The following is a 15,266-nucleotide window of genomic DNA, read 5'->3' on the forward strand; positions in this document are numbered from 1 at the left end:
TACAGGTTGGGTGTATTAGAGTCAGGTAGATTGGAATAGAGTGAGGTAGGTTGGAATGGAGTGGGGTAGATTGGAGTGGGGTAGTTTGAAGAGGGATAGATTGGAGTGGAGTAGTGTAGGTTGGAGTGGAGAGAAGAGGAGTGGGGTGGGGTGGAGTGGGTACAGTGGAGTGCAGTAGATTGAAGTGAAGTAGATTGTAGTAGAGTAGACTGGGCTAGACTGGGGTGGGGTAGATTAGGGTTGTGCGGGTTATATTGGAGTGGAGTGTGGTAGCTTTGAGTGGCAAAGATTGGGGGAAGTGTAGAGGGGCAGATTTGGGTTAGAGTGGAGAGTGGTAGATGGGGTGTAGGGGGTAGATTGGGTACATTAGGTGGATTGGAGTAGGGTAGAGTGGAGTGGGGGAGACTGGGGTAGAGTGGAGTAGGGTAGATTGAAGTGGAATAAAGGTGGGTAGATTGGAGTGGAGTAGAGTGGTAGTAGATTAGGGTGGTGTGGGGTACATTGGAGTGGAGCAGATTGGATGGATTAGAGTATGGTATTTGAATTTGTATTTGTAATTGTTTGTATAGCGCTAGAATCGACCCCCAAGGGGGTATCTCTGCGCTTGAGCAGGACCGTGAGGGGATGGCGGCATATTCCAACAGGATCAGCAGCGACAGAAAAGGAAGGTCTTCAGCATTTTCCTGAACTGCAGATGTTCAGAGCAGAGCAGATGGTAGATTGGAATGGTATATTGTAGTGGAGTAGAGTAGATTGTAGTGAAGTGGGGTATATTGGAGTGGAGTGGGGTAGATTGGGTTGGGGTATATAGGAGTGGTGTGGGGATAAATGGAATCGTGTAGAAAGGAGTGGAGGGGTGTGGGGTGGAGAGGTGTAGAGTGGAGTGGCAAGCTGTGTCATAGCGTGTCTTACAGTGGGGTGCCATGGAGTGGAGTGGCGTGGCGTGGAGTGGCATGGCATAGAGTGGAGCAGAGTGAAGTGGTGTAGAGTGCTGTAGAGCAGAGTAGTGTAAAGTGGAGTGGTGTAGCGTGAAGTATGCATGGTGTGATAGTGCACTGCCATTACAGACAACACATTTCCAATTGAACAGACATAGAGTTTAAACGCGCACAAATGATAATGTTTGGAAATGTCGGCACCAACTGTATTGATCATATTAAATATTTGTTTGCACCACACTTCAGAATTACGAAGGCTGCGGAAGCATATCCCATCTTCATTCATTTCTACTGTTCTCAATCTGATGTATTCTGAAATATCAGCACAGTTCATTTTTGTTGTGTGTTAGAAAAGATAAAATCGTACAGCCTGTCCTCTCGACTGGGTACTCAGCAGGGTGGATTGTCACATATATTCTCTTACTTTGCGGACAGTGAAAGTAAAGTAAACACCAAGTTCCCTCGGAGTACAAAGTTTGACATTTGACCTTTATCCTTGAATGCAAACCAAATGAGACAAGATAAGAACAAGATTTAAAGGCTTGTTTACAGATAGCAAGTACTCATTGGAGAGACAAAGTCAAGCTGGACAGCCTAAAACAACAACCAAATGACAGAGTCTGCTTGGAAAGATGCACTCCGTAGTGTCTCTACAAAAAGAAAAAAAATAGGTCCCAAAAGTGCGAGCTGTGTAAGGACACAAGTACTTGGGCCATGCTCTATAGGAGGGTCACATGCAAGAAAAGGGAAGTGCTGACCACAGAACAGACCAGGAGGCAGCAATTGAGAGTGTCCTCGAAGCCCACCAATGGTAAGTAATGGGCGGGCTCCAAGCCCACTAAACGTAAACAAAATGTCTCGAAGAGACAGTGCATGTGCTTTCAATTCGCGACCTAAAAGAACATCTTTTGGCCCTGCCACACAGATCACATCTGGTATTCCTGCCACAGGAATTACACGACTCCCCCTATCAAACTTCTTTCTGACATCCCTGTCGGACAAATCACATCTTGCACCTCTGGCACATTTTGAATCCTTGCCATTCTGATCTCAGTGTCCATGCTGCACATGTCAAATCCTTATTCCCTGTCATTCGTTTCTATTATTTTATGTATTTAATTAAAGAACATCCATTCATAAATGTGTACCCAACACGATTCGTCTTTTCAGTATTTTAAAATGAAGATGAATTATATTTGATAAATGAATTGCATTATTGGACTCACATTTCAAAATATTCACAAATTAAGCATGAAACAGTTTCTTGGAAGGACAAAACTTCTTTAGGCTAAAAGTGATATGAATGGATTTTTTTTCCTATAATGAAATACATAAAGTGATGAAGATAGTGTCTAGCATGCCTGTTATTCTAAGTCGATAAATTGCAACCAGGAATAGTGAAGCAGTTGAAGAGTTCAACCTTGGATTTCAGCTGTGTGCTATCCTATTCTGTTTATGTTCTTAAATACCTTATCTGATGTCCCCATCATGAAGATCACATCAGGGTTCATCTCAAAATATCCCATTTAGAGTCAACCTGCACAGAAAATATCTGAAGTCCATTTCCCACAATCCCATTTAGTTTTCATTTGCCACAGAATAAATCAGGGGCTATATTGTGAATCTGGTGCACGTTCCCTGTTTCCGCCATAACACACCTTTCAAAAGGTGCGCCAGGCACAAACAGGGACAGTGCGCCGCATTACAAAGGAAGCGGTGGCAACCTGCCTGCACTTTCAAGAGGGGAGAGAGATCTCCTTGCAGGGGGTTGCAGCGAGTGACTGCACCCACCTGCAGGGGCATGTCTTGGGAAGGGGGTGGGGGGGCGATCGGACTTCCTTTCTCCCCTGCAGAGGTTTGCCTTTAGGTGGTGCACTGAAAGTGCGCCACTTTTTTGTAGCATACTTTCAATGCCCCTCCTATAGGCATATTCGCCTCTGCACCCGCGTCCACAATCCGGCACAGGTGCAACCTGCAAAGGCAAAATGATTCCCTCATTTGAATGGGGCCACACCCCCATGCAAATGAGGGACCATCCTCTAATAATAGCGCTGTCATAACATGTGCGCCAAAGCTATAAGTATTACAGTTGGGAGCGCACAAGCATCTACGCCCCCCTCTGTTATACTATTGTGCCCTGGGGGAGCACTCACCAGTTGCGCCTCATGGCACAATGTGTAATATGGCCCCTGGAGTACATTCTACACAGACCACATCTGATGTCGTATTACTCAACAGTGCTCCTTGAAACAAAGATCACTTCGACACGCTACATCAAAAAATCACATCTAGTTGCCACTCCACAAATATCACATCTGAGGCAAATTTCACACACATATCTTGAGACCATGTCACACTGGTTACGCCTACTCCACTCCAAAAAGATGCCTGATGACTAAAGTAAACAGATTATGACAAGTGTCCTTTCCATGCAGATCTCAGCTGGTGCTCCCTTCTGCAAAGCAGGCAAAGGTATACAGCGTGTGTCAGTAATCACTCCTATTATGCACCTCTGCAACTTAAATGAACGTAAGCCAGCATTCATGGTTTTTCCCAGTGGAAAAGGGGAATGGATTAGAAAGAGGGAGCGAGAGAGAGACTACTCGACTCTTTCACTGAGCAGTTCAAATAAGCAGAGCTCTTTTCGTTAATGTAAAAGTATCTAAACAGTGTAAACAAGTGCTCATTTCTTACTGTTAACAGATATAATCATCATGGATAAGGATGTGCTGTAGTACTCAAACAAATGTAACCATGCCTCTCCCTTTTGGTGTCGTGCACACCAGCTTCTGTTCAGTAGGGCACCCTCAACGTAGGGCCGACTGAGTCATGGCTTGCCTTCAAATGCTCACCTCAAATCTCATTCACTTCTGGTGTGGGGCTTTATTAGTTGTCCATTCCACCTTTTGCTCTGTGTATTGCCACTCAGGATAGCAACCCCACTGGTGTGGCAAGAGTAAGGCCGGACATGACTGTGGCTTCCAACGTACGCTGTCTAATTGGGACCCACCCCAATCAATCACCCGCACATCCAATACCGTCTCCATGCAGGCACCCTAAAGCGCTGATAGCATGTCCCATCTGAGTCCAGCATTGGGATTCAATGATCTACTGTAGGATTCAAGGATCTACTGTGGATTCAAGGATCTACTGTGGAATTTGAAAAACTGGCATTCTAAAAAAAATCAACCATGGTGTGACCTGGTGCTTGACTTTCATCCCTGTAGATGAGAGAAAGCCCATCCTTGGGCACAGCTCTTTATCTGGTGTGGTTCTGCTATTCACCTGTGTTACTAGCTCTCTAGAAGCCAGTCTTCAAGTTACACATCGAGTACATCTTCTGAAACGTTTGTTTGCTTTCAGAGCACCTTACAACTTCTTCTACAGTATCACCAATATAACTTCATTGAATTGTTGGCACGCTTTGACTTCTTCTAGTGCAGTCTACAGAAGCCTCAGGTTATTGAATAGCTCTGAGAGTTAGATGTATTTGTTTGGATTGTGAATCTACTGTTGGAATGATTAACTACCCCTTGAACCTATGTACTGGAAGCATGCCTCGCATTCTTCATTTTGTTGTAACAACGGTCTTTTAGGCCTTTGCAGAATTATTTACAAATCCTGAGTGAACCTTTGTTTATGTTTGATGCCCCAAGTTGTTAAGCTTTCACTGCAGTATACAGGACATCGGAAGAGGATGAGTGTCACTGCGACTCTCGTAACCTTATCAAGATAAAGTTACTGTGCCATTGATGCGTTCAGTGTAAGGAGTCTGGTGAATTCTATATTGTTCCGAGAACAACTTTCGGACATACAAATCCATTGCAACCTGAGTCTGATAGACTGAACAAATGGGGGTGATGGAATCTGCCAAATATGCCCAATGCATGGATGATGGAGAACAGGAGTTGAAATGCAGTGAGTACTGAGAGGACAAGAAGAGCTACCTAAGTGACACAGAAAGAACTGTCAAGGAGTAAAACAAAAAAGATGCAGTACGAAGGACAGTGAACGAACAGGCATGAAAGAGGACATAATGTGCAATGCCAGATGTTGCCAGTCACTGATAGACATCATTTATTTTACTTGAATACTGCCTGGTAGACGTGGCAGACACGTGCCTTAAATGGAATTCCAAACCACCTAAGTTCCTTTGCTGCAGCACCCCAGCTACCAGAAACTGGGACCAACCCTGTCCTGCATAACTATGCTCACAAAGCTGAGTTAATCTGGTGAGCAGATGTTCCTTCGAACTCCTGACAACTGTAGTGTTGATGGATGTGTGATCAATGAAACAAGGCAATGACAGAGAAATCTTAAAGCTGCTACACTTACATTCCTGTACCTATGGAATGTTCCAATGAATGGAAGGGGCCTTGGTCCAGGGATTCCCAGTTTCCTGAATATTCCATGTGTCCAGGTTCCATAGCTGTGGAGGAAAATAAAAATAAAATTCAGAATCAAAAAGTGACAGCATTAAACATTTCAACCCAAAAAATGCCTTCATTTGGAAAAAGTCAGACTGGAAAATCATGTTAACATTGTGTAAGCAAATGTCCATAGCACTATAATTTTTTTTACAATTTAAAGTCGTGGATGTGAGAAGTTGGCCTGATATATGATGTTTCCTATTCTGGAACCACCTTGTATCAGTCCAAATATCCCCTTATGGTGTCTGGTTGTAAGTCAACCTTATAGACAAGCTATCTTAAGGGTAGCATAGACTAAGCAGCCTTAAAGGCTTAACTCAAGAGGTCGTGTTAAGCGAGCTGTTTTACCAATCACAATCCTGTAATATCAAATGAAAGGACACCACACAAGTATATATTATAAAAATATATGTATTTATTACTCACAATAATCCCCAGTACTCTTTATCAATAAAGGGGCACAAGCGTTAAATCAAAAGCACAGTATAACATACAAAGTTGCACAATTGGGGATGAGGGCGAGGGGCCACTCAGACCATATACTAAACAAGTGGTATAAGTGATACCAATCGAACAGTGGTTAGGCCTAGGGCCTAGGGAATCGCTCGGAGCAGTCGGGACAAGCAATGCTGAAGTCGGGAAAAGCCCGCGGGATTCGGGTGCAGCGCTGAAAGCGCACGCATGCACCAATGTTAGTCAATGGTGCGTAAAAGTTACACAAATAGAGTTTAAGGACACTTCCGCTGAACCTAGAGGGACAAAACTTAAGACACAGACCCTAGAGGTGTTTACCAGTGTGGGAACACCGGCGTTGCAATGTTACCTCACCCACAGGAAGCGGGTGCACAGGGTCGAAGTAGTGTCGGGTTTCGTCACGCTGATTCTTGGTGCTTGAAGCTGAAGAGGCTGCAGGCGCTGTGAAGGAGAAGTGTCCGGTGGGATCCAAGGGTGGATCGAAGTCGAAAAGTACCTGAAAGCAGAGGGGACAGAGTGACCAGGGTGGAACCAGGACGGAACCAGGCAATGTCGGGCGCAATCAGGTGGTTGTCGAGGAGTTTCTCTCCGCTGTCACGTGGGCTCTGGGGCATCTACGAAGTCCAGGAGCAGGTCACGATCTGTCCCACGCAGGCTCTCGCCGTCGGCGCTGTCGGCTTCAAGATTGGAGCAAACAACACTTGGCAAAAGCAATCCACGCGGAACCGGAAGATTGCTTCTCACTTGGACCGGGAGGGTCAGAGTGGGGGCTCCTTTTCAGGGGAGCTGGTGCAAATCTGGAGCAACCAGAATCGCAAGTCGTTTTTCAAGTTTCGTCGGTACAGGGGCCACAAGCCGGCTGGCAAGTGACCGGGCCAACGCGTTGAGCCAAAAGAAGCAGAAGGGCCCCACGCAGCACTCGTCGAGTGTAGAGGGGTGAACTTCGGTGCAAGAGTGGCTCAGGGTTGGGGCTTCTCAAACCCCGGTGTACAGCTTCGAGGGTCACTCGTGGGCTGCACGGTCAGCGTCTCGTGGTCTTTTCAAGATGGCGTGCCCCACGCTTCCGGTCGCCTCCACGGGTCTCAGCTCTGCAGGGACTGTGGATCGGGCTGTTAGAAGGCAGGCAAGCTTGATCTCGTTGATCTCTGTCGCTCGAGTTCCGGCGGGAACTGCAACAAAGCAGACGTCGAGGTGCTGGATGGTGCCTGTTTGCACAGGGTGGTCACTCCTTGACCACAAGGGAGATTCTTCAGTCTTCTACGTTGAGTAGGATGTCGAAGGGTCCAGAGTTTTGTTTCTTATGTTTCATCAGGATAATCTGCAGTGCATTGGCACTGCTCCCACTCTTATTCGAATCTGGGGGGCTGGATTACCTGCTAGGTCCCCTCCTATGGGTGGGACCCAGGAAGGGGGTGGATACACCCCTTTCCTTTGATCCAGGCCGCGCTGGGACTGGGGCTGGTGTACCCCAGAACTGGTTTGACCGGATTATGCAAGGGGCAGCCTTGTGCTCCCCATGCAGTGTCTGGTTTCTTTCAAACCTCCCTGCTACAATCCACTATCTCCTGTCTGGGGGGGTGTGACACCTCCCTGCGACAGGAAACCCTTTGTCCAGGCCCCTTTGGCTGAGTTTCGGTCAGCTTCAGGGGGTCAGACTTGTGTCTGTGGCAGAAGCATCCATTTTGTGGATCTGAGGCCCTTTTAGAAATTAACCGCATTTAAGTAAAGTAACATGTCTTCTCCCTCTAGAGGGGTGGAATGCTATCCCCGTCGCCAGAACTGGCGAGGGGATAGTATTCCAAATCGTATGACATCTTACACGACATGTTTTGATAAAGCCAAACCAAAGTTTCTATATAACCGCGAGGATTATAATGCACTTAATAGTATATGGTATGGCATTATCCTGAAACAGCTTAGGGATTTGTTCCCGACGGCTGCAGACAGGCTCAGCTCATGCTAGAGCTCCATCTCACATTAAACCATGCACTCTGCCTCCAGGATTGATGAGGCCTTCCATAGGAGTGGCTCACAGGTTTATATGTGTCCAGATATAGGTTTAGATATAGGTATACTATATCTAAGCAAGGGGTGATTACACCACCTTACCGCAGCTGAGTGATCAGCCAGTTGTGTCAATTTAAGAACCAGCCAGGGGTGGCAAAAGATATGCTGCAGCCCCTGGTAGGCCTTGGTGGCACCTATGCCCTGAGCACCTATAGTGCATGGTACAGGGGCTGACAAGGAGTCCATTTCCAATTGTGGTATGTACCTAGGGTACATGGAATCCATTTTACAGAGAGAGCAGATGGCCTGGGGCCCTGATTAGCAGGGAACCAGGCCAACTAAGTCGAAAACCAGCTAAACAAAAGGCAAAAAATATGGGGTAACCATAGTCAGGTAGCTGTGGAAAAGTAAATTTTGCCATGTTCTGTGTCCCTACGTGTCCCCCATCCTATGTTGTATGTGCATGATTAATATGCATATGTATTCCCCATGATCGATTAAAGACGCAATTACAGTTGTGTCCAACTCTAGTATGCCAGTTTCCAGTTCTCGTGAAAGCTACGAGTATTAGGCCTATGTAAAGTTACGTTGCCACGTTTCTCAGTGTGCACGTTATTTCATTGAAAGTCCCCGTTTCTAGGCCTCAAAAGGGCCCGAACTCAGATTCAGCTCCTGTCTCCTGAACCCTCGCTGAGGAGCGATACAGCCCCCACCTGTATCCCTGACCCTTCACTTACTTCCTGCCTCACAGTGCCCGGCTCGGCCTGGCTCTGCCTGCCAGTCTGCCAAGAGTATGTTATGATTCTAGTTATCAGTCCAGTCCTCCTTCTCTGCATTCCTAAGCTACTGAATCGCATCAATAGTTTCCGTCATGGTCTAGCCTTTACGTCTCCATGTAAGAGAAATACTGTATTAATGGTCATTTAATATTCCTCAACACGCACTACATGTAGAATAATGCATGCACCAGTCTTAGAATCTGTTAGCCTTTACCCTGATAACTTTTGGATTCTATCAACATGTTCTCTAAACATCAGATACTAGATAGTGTTTAGGTACATGTCGCTCTGACTCTCCAGACTTCAGTCTCTTCTTCTAACGCAGAAGTCATAGCCCCCAGCTTCTTCCTAGTAACACGTCATTGCCAGCTTGCGCACACCACTAGGTTAGAGGTCCCGGCTCCTTAGGTAGCCCCCTCCATGTTTCCGCCCCATTTATGACATAATCTGTTACGTTTACATCACATGTCTATGTATACGCCTCCTGTTACACCTCCTTTCTGCCTTATCTTTCGCGACTGCTACAGGCCCTGCCCACTGCTACGCCTATTGTATTGAACATCATGTATTTTGTTTAAGTATATATATGCTTGTGCCCTGTTATTAAAAGTGTGCTAGCTAGCCATCCCAGATCTTGCCTGTGCAGGTTGTCCTGTTCCTGTCCTTTATGCTGTATTAAACCTGCAGACTCCGACTACCTCGAATCTTGACTCTTATTTATTGAGCTATCTGTTATTGTTATATTTAGTCAAAAATAGAGGTATTATTTATTTATTTACCACATAATGGCGCCCGCATAGGGACTTGCCCTTTCCCCACGCGCCGGTGAAGCCACGCAAGCCCCCTGATCCTCTGCAGCCGTGACGGAACCATACCGTGCACGTGCAGATATTTCTGCTTCAAGTATCCCTCAGGCCCACGGAGGAGACGGAGGTTGCGGTCCAGCATCCAGACGAGGCGGTGGAGGAACGCGGCGAGTCCCGACCAGAGCCCAAGCCGAGAGTCCAAGGTCCGAGGTATCCGGAGGCCCACCCGTAACAGAAGTCCGAAGTTCGTCCGTCCGGCGTCGTAGCAGTCCAGTCCAGTCCGAGGCTTTCCGTTCTTGCTGCCCGGTGAGTACCGTTGCTGGGGTAGTATCTAGACAGGGTCAATTGCATTGTCTCTGGTCCGTGGGTTTGGGGTACACAGATCCAACACGAAGTGTCCACTTAGGTGGATGCGGGTCCTGACGTGTCTCTTTATGAGACCGGTAAGTTTCGTACTGTTTTAGCAGTGCATCTAGTTTCTGTTCTAGTCCGTTCTGTTCTCGAGAAGTTCATGTATTCTGTTTTCAGTATTTCAGGTAGTATTTTGTCAAAACTGTTATTTTAAATGTCATTCATGTATTTCAATGTCGTGGTATGAAAGTGGTGTATCTTCAGTAATTATCGTGGTCATTTTGTATTGTATTGTGTCTAGACTACAGTTCAGTCATGCCCTTGTTTTCCAAGTTACGTCAGTTAAGAACTAGAAAAGGTCTGTTAGAAGAAGCAGTTCCTGTCCCGCCTAGGGACAGTCCAGGTCATTTTATGTATCAAAAGCATGGCATAAGTGCCATATTGTATTTAGATTTATGGGTCGAGTACACCAAGGAATTAGAAGAGAAATATAGATGGCCCGTATCGGGTACATGGGATGCCAAGTGCATCATGCGAGTAGAAGAAGCATTATGGAAAAAGAAAGCCAGACAGTCACAGAAAGATGCCATCGAGTTATGGCGCAAAGAATCTCATAAAAGAACCGAAAAAGAAATCAGAAAGTCAGAATTAAGTAGAGAATCCCTAGAAAGAGCCCAAGAAAGGGAACTAATCGAAATAGGTGAACGAGTTAAAACCGAACAGTCAGACAGACAGAGGAATGCCCTCATTAAGGGTATGTATCCTCTCCTTGCCGAGGGCTTGCCAAAAGCAACCCCGGAGGCATCCAGTAATTTTCCGCCACCCTTAGTTCCGACCAAGCTACGTCACAAACCGACCGCAGCAGATATTTTTCTCTCGTCCTATTTGGACGACACAGTCCCAGAATATGCAAATCCTGTTCCACCAGCTCCTGTAAATAATGTAATTCATGGGCTTCCAGCCACCGGGGCACCTGTTGCAGTACCTGTTACGGTACCCCCGGTCCAGCCCGTAGTACAAATTCCCGCTACATCAGTCACTCTGCCAGCACGAAGAGTATCAGTCGACGATTCCAGTATAGGGGCCTCGGGAGGAGGTCCTCCTGGTACCCCGCCGCCAAATAGACGTTTAGGAGCAGTCGAGTTACATGAACGTGCGTTACAACGTACGCCCAAATATCAGTCCATTGCAGAAATCAGACGAGTTCTTACTGAATGCTGTTATGATCCGGTCCCAGGCGAGGATAGTATGGTTCTATATTCCGTACGTATAAGACAGGTGTCCGAGTATTTGGTCACCCTACCGAATATGAAAGAAGATCTAGACAGAATGTATCGATTCATTCGTACAGGACAAGATCCAGAAAGTATTGCTGAAGTTATGTCTCTCAGAAAAGCCGAGATCCAGTTTATGCTATTAAAGTTTCTGATCAATTGTTTAATACGGGAACAAGATTCCCCGACTAAAGATCCGGTCGAAATGAAAGTTCTGACAAGGTGGAGTGATAATATAGCCGAGGGTAAGCACAAGACACTCAATAGTATAGAGAGTATGTACAAGAAAATACGTAAAGAAATAATAAGGTTACACGAAAAACGCAAAGAAGCACAAGTAAGCGAGAAAGAAAATGACTCTTCTACTGAAGAGGTAGAGGACGAGAATACCGCCAGAATAGCGTATGTAGGTAAATCTAGATTTCCAGACCGACAGTCACGCCTAGAACACAAGAAAGTCTTTCATCTTCCAGCACCGGAACAAGGTTCTCTAGAACAAGTATTTCAAGTTACCGATCAAATTCTGAAATCACGAATCGGTTATAGTGAGTTAAATACCATGCATGAACAAGAACTAGCCCGATCAGCAGTCCGATGGATTACTGATTCTACCACTTTTCCAGACGAAATAGGGGCACAAATGTTTCTGAAACTGCCCCCAGCCGAGCAGCGACTGGAGGGTATGTATATGATCCAACACCTCATTACACTGTATGAGGGTCAACATTCTGATCCAGGTCCGTTACATGATATCCTGAACGAGTTACTCCAGTATAGATGGAAAGGTTTAGGTACCGATTTAATTAGTGTCATTCTAGAAAAGCGCCATAAATATAGAACGTTTCTGAACCCACATTTTGTTCATGTCTCACCTCCAGAAAGTAAACCGTTTTACATAGACAGACAGCATCCGCTACGAGAAGTACACCCAGTTAGGACAGCAGATGGTGAAATGCAACGAGTATTTGTTTACACCCCAGTCACCAAGATGGAACTCTTAGAGATGAAGAAATTAATTCCCTGTCACGACAAAGATCCAGCAGGGTTCCACCGAGAATTAAAAGACATGCTCCGTATGGGAGAATACACGTATCCAGATATTATTAAAATGTTAAAAGTCCTGTTGCCTGCGGGCATATATGAAAAACTAAAGGAAAAAGATTGGGAGGTGGGAGAGAAAAAGATCGATTGGACAGCTCTAGAAGCTGAAGATAAGATACGAGTACCAGGTACCGGTCTTGGAGACAAATGCAAAGAATTACCAGAACTGTTAATACAAGTTTTGCCTAGATTATTAGCCACTAAAAAGGAAGACTGGGATGCAATCTCAGCCTGTAAACAGAAACAAGACGAAGACACTAGTGATTTTTATTCCAGATTTGAGAAATGTTTTACAATAAACAGTGGTTTGAAGACGAGTAGCGAGTCATACCCTCATCTTTTTGTTACTAAATTAGTCGAGAATTCAAGTCCACAAATTAAAAATAGAGTTTTGAAGGTCGAAAGTACATGGCAAGCTAGTACCCCGTCACAGATGTTACAGATGCTCCAGTATCACCAGAATAGAATCAGAGAAGAGCAAGAACACGAGAGAAGACGCATGAAAGACACGAAAATGAAAGTACTAGTTGCACAATCTGTTCCCCAAGACAGTCAGAAGAGGGGTCCGAATCAAGCGAATCAAGCCAGTCATCCTGCAGCTCCCGTTAAAGGGACATGCAATTATTGTAAACAGCCAGGTCATTTCATAAACGAGTGTGCAGTTCTGAAACACAATATAGCCACTGGTAAAACTAAAGAAAGACCACGTCCGCCTAGACAAGAACAAGTTTCACAGACTTCTCAGCCACAGAATGCACAACAGACAGTTCCAGCACCGCAGCCTATCGTTGCAACACAGCATGTTACACAGCAGATGTACCAGTATGCACAGACAGAGTATCCAGAATATCAAGCGTATTCATGAAACAGCCTAGAGAGGGAGGTAGGCTTGCCTCTCATCGAGATTCCTGTAGATCAAGAAGGTCCCTATGTACATAGTCAAGTATTAGGGAAAGACAGAAAGTTTCTGATTGATACAGGGGCAAGTAGGACGACTATTAGTCATGACGAGGTTCCAGGGGCTCCGCTCTCAGGCTCTAGAAATGTTTCCCTTGGATTTTCAGGAAAGCCTATTGTAAACGAGATATCAAAGCCAGTTACTCTAGAAGTAGGTCCATTGTCCCGAACTACTGATCTATTACTTACGAAGTCTTGTCCAGAAAATTTGTTAGGTATTAAGACACTGAAAGAATTAGGTGCAGTTATTTGCTGTTCCCCAGAGGGGATACGTTTGTTTTTACGTGACTTCAAGGGTCACTATGTATTGCGAGATTTTGATCCAAGATTGTCTAATGTTCCGCAGCATCTATGGGCACAAGGTCCAACTGATGTTGGTTTCATGCAAATCACACCCCATCGTGTGACTCTCAAGCAAGGTATAGTCCTGCCACGAATCAGACAGTACAGATTGCCACCTGAGGCTGTAGCAGCCTTATCCAAAATTATTGACGAGCTCATGGCTCAAGGAGTAGTTGTAGAAACTGACTCCAATGTATGTAATTCTCCTATCATTCCAGTCATGAAACGTACTGATCCAAATGCACCCCCAGTATATCGATTAGTGATTGACCTTCGAGAACTCAATAAATGTATCATTCCCCAGTACCCAGTTGTTCCAGATATCTCATCTCTGTTGACAGCCATTGATTCTGAGGCAATATTTTTTACAGTAATCGACCTCAAGAATGCATTTTTCAGTGTCCCCATTCATCCAGACAGCCAGTACCTTTTCGGTTTTTGTTTAAATGGAAGGAGCTATAAATTCACACGAGCTCCTCAAGGTTTCACAGAAAGTCCTAGCATTTACAGTCAAGCACTTAAGAGACAACTAGACAAAATTCACATGCCAACTGACACTGCCCTGCTCCAGTATGTCGATGATCTACTGATCACAGCCCGTTCTGAACGTGCTTGCGAGCGAGCATCTCTCACAGTTCTGTATTTCCTAGCCGAGATGGGGCACAAGGTGTCCCCTTCAAAGCTTCAATTCTGTGTCCAGCAAGTGATCTACTTAGGCCACTTACTGTCCAAATGGGGTAGGCAGTTGACACCCGACCGTATCCAGTTAATAGCGAGTCTTCCTCAGCCAAAGACCCAGAAGGAGGTACGTGCTTTTATCGGCCTTACTTCTTATTGCAGACAATGGATTCCTCAGTATGCATTTCTAGCCAAGCCACTGATACAGTTAACGACACAGGAGGCAGCCGTATCGACTGTCCTCCCTTGGACATCTGAACATACACTTAGTTTCAATGAGTTAAAGAAAGCTTTATGCCAAGCTCCCATTCTAGCTACACCGAACTACAGTAAGCCTTTTACACTTTTTGTCACAGAACGCGATGGTACAGCATTATCTGTTCTCACACAAGATCAAGCCGGACAATACAAGCCCTGTGCTTATTTTTCGAGCACATTAGATCCTGTAGCCCAGGCTCTGCCTGCGTGCCTCAAGTCAGTTGCAGCCACAGCACTAGCTATCAGACAAAGTGATTCCATAGTATTAGGACACTCCCTGACAGTACAAGTTCCACACTCCGTGGAAGTTCTTTTAAACCGAACACAGACTCAGCACTTGACAATTGCACGTTTGACAGGTTATGAACTGACACTGTTCCAGTCACACATAGAAATCAGACGCTGCAACGTTCTAAATCCTGCTACACTGTTACCGTCAGTTACTTCGAATCCTGCCACACATGACTGTGTGGAAGTAGTTAACACTATGACTAAGCCGAGACAAGATCTGACAGATATTCCATTACCAGATCCCGACCTGACACTTTATGTGGATGGTTCATGTATGAGAACGAGTACAGGAGAACTAGTAGCCGCGTATGCAGTGACTACTGACACTGAAGTTATTGAAACACACCGTATTGACACCCTGTCTGCTCAAGCAGCAGAGCTAGTCGCTCTGACACAAGCCTGCATACATGCCAAGAACCTGAAAGTTAATATTTACACAGATTCACGCTACGCATTCGGAGTTGTACACGACTTCGGAGTGCTCTGGCAGGAGAGAGGTTTCATGACTTCTCATGGAACCAAGATTCAGCATGGTTTCCTTATTCAAGCTCTGTTAGATGCAATACATTTACCAACATCC

General features: G+C 45.5%; 1 protein-coding gene across 1 annotated transcript in view; it reads right to left on the reverse strand.

Annotated features, from left to right (window-relative positions):
* The window catches only part of LOC144786063 (cytochrome P450 3A24-like), a 246,574-nt gene that overhangs the window by 202,874 nt on the left and 28,434 nt on the right, over nt 1-15,266 (reverse strand). Inside the window, exon 2 of the mRNA XM_078665008.1 lies at nt 5,274-5,367. Coding sequence (XP_078521134.1) covers nt 5,274-5,367 — 94 coding nt within the window. The remainder of the gene's footprint in view (nt 1-5,273; nt 5,368-15,266) is intronic.

This window comes from Lissotriton helveticus, chromosome 10, assembly GCF_964261635.1.
Source record: "Lissotriton helveticus chromosome 10, aLisHel1.1, whole genome shotgun sequence".
Classification (NCBI taxonomy): Eukaryota; Metazoa; Chordata; class Amphibia; order Caudata; family Salamandridae; genus Lissotriton; species Lissotriton helveticus.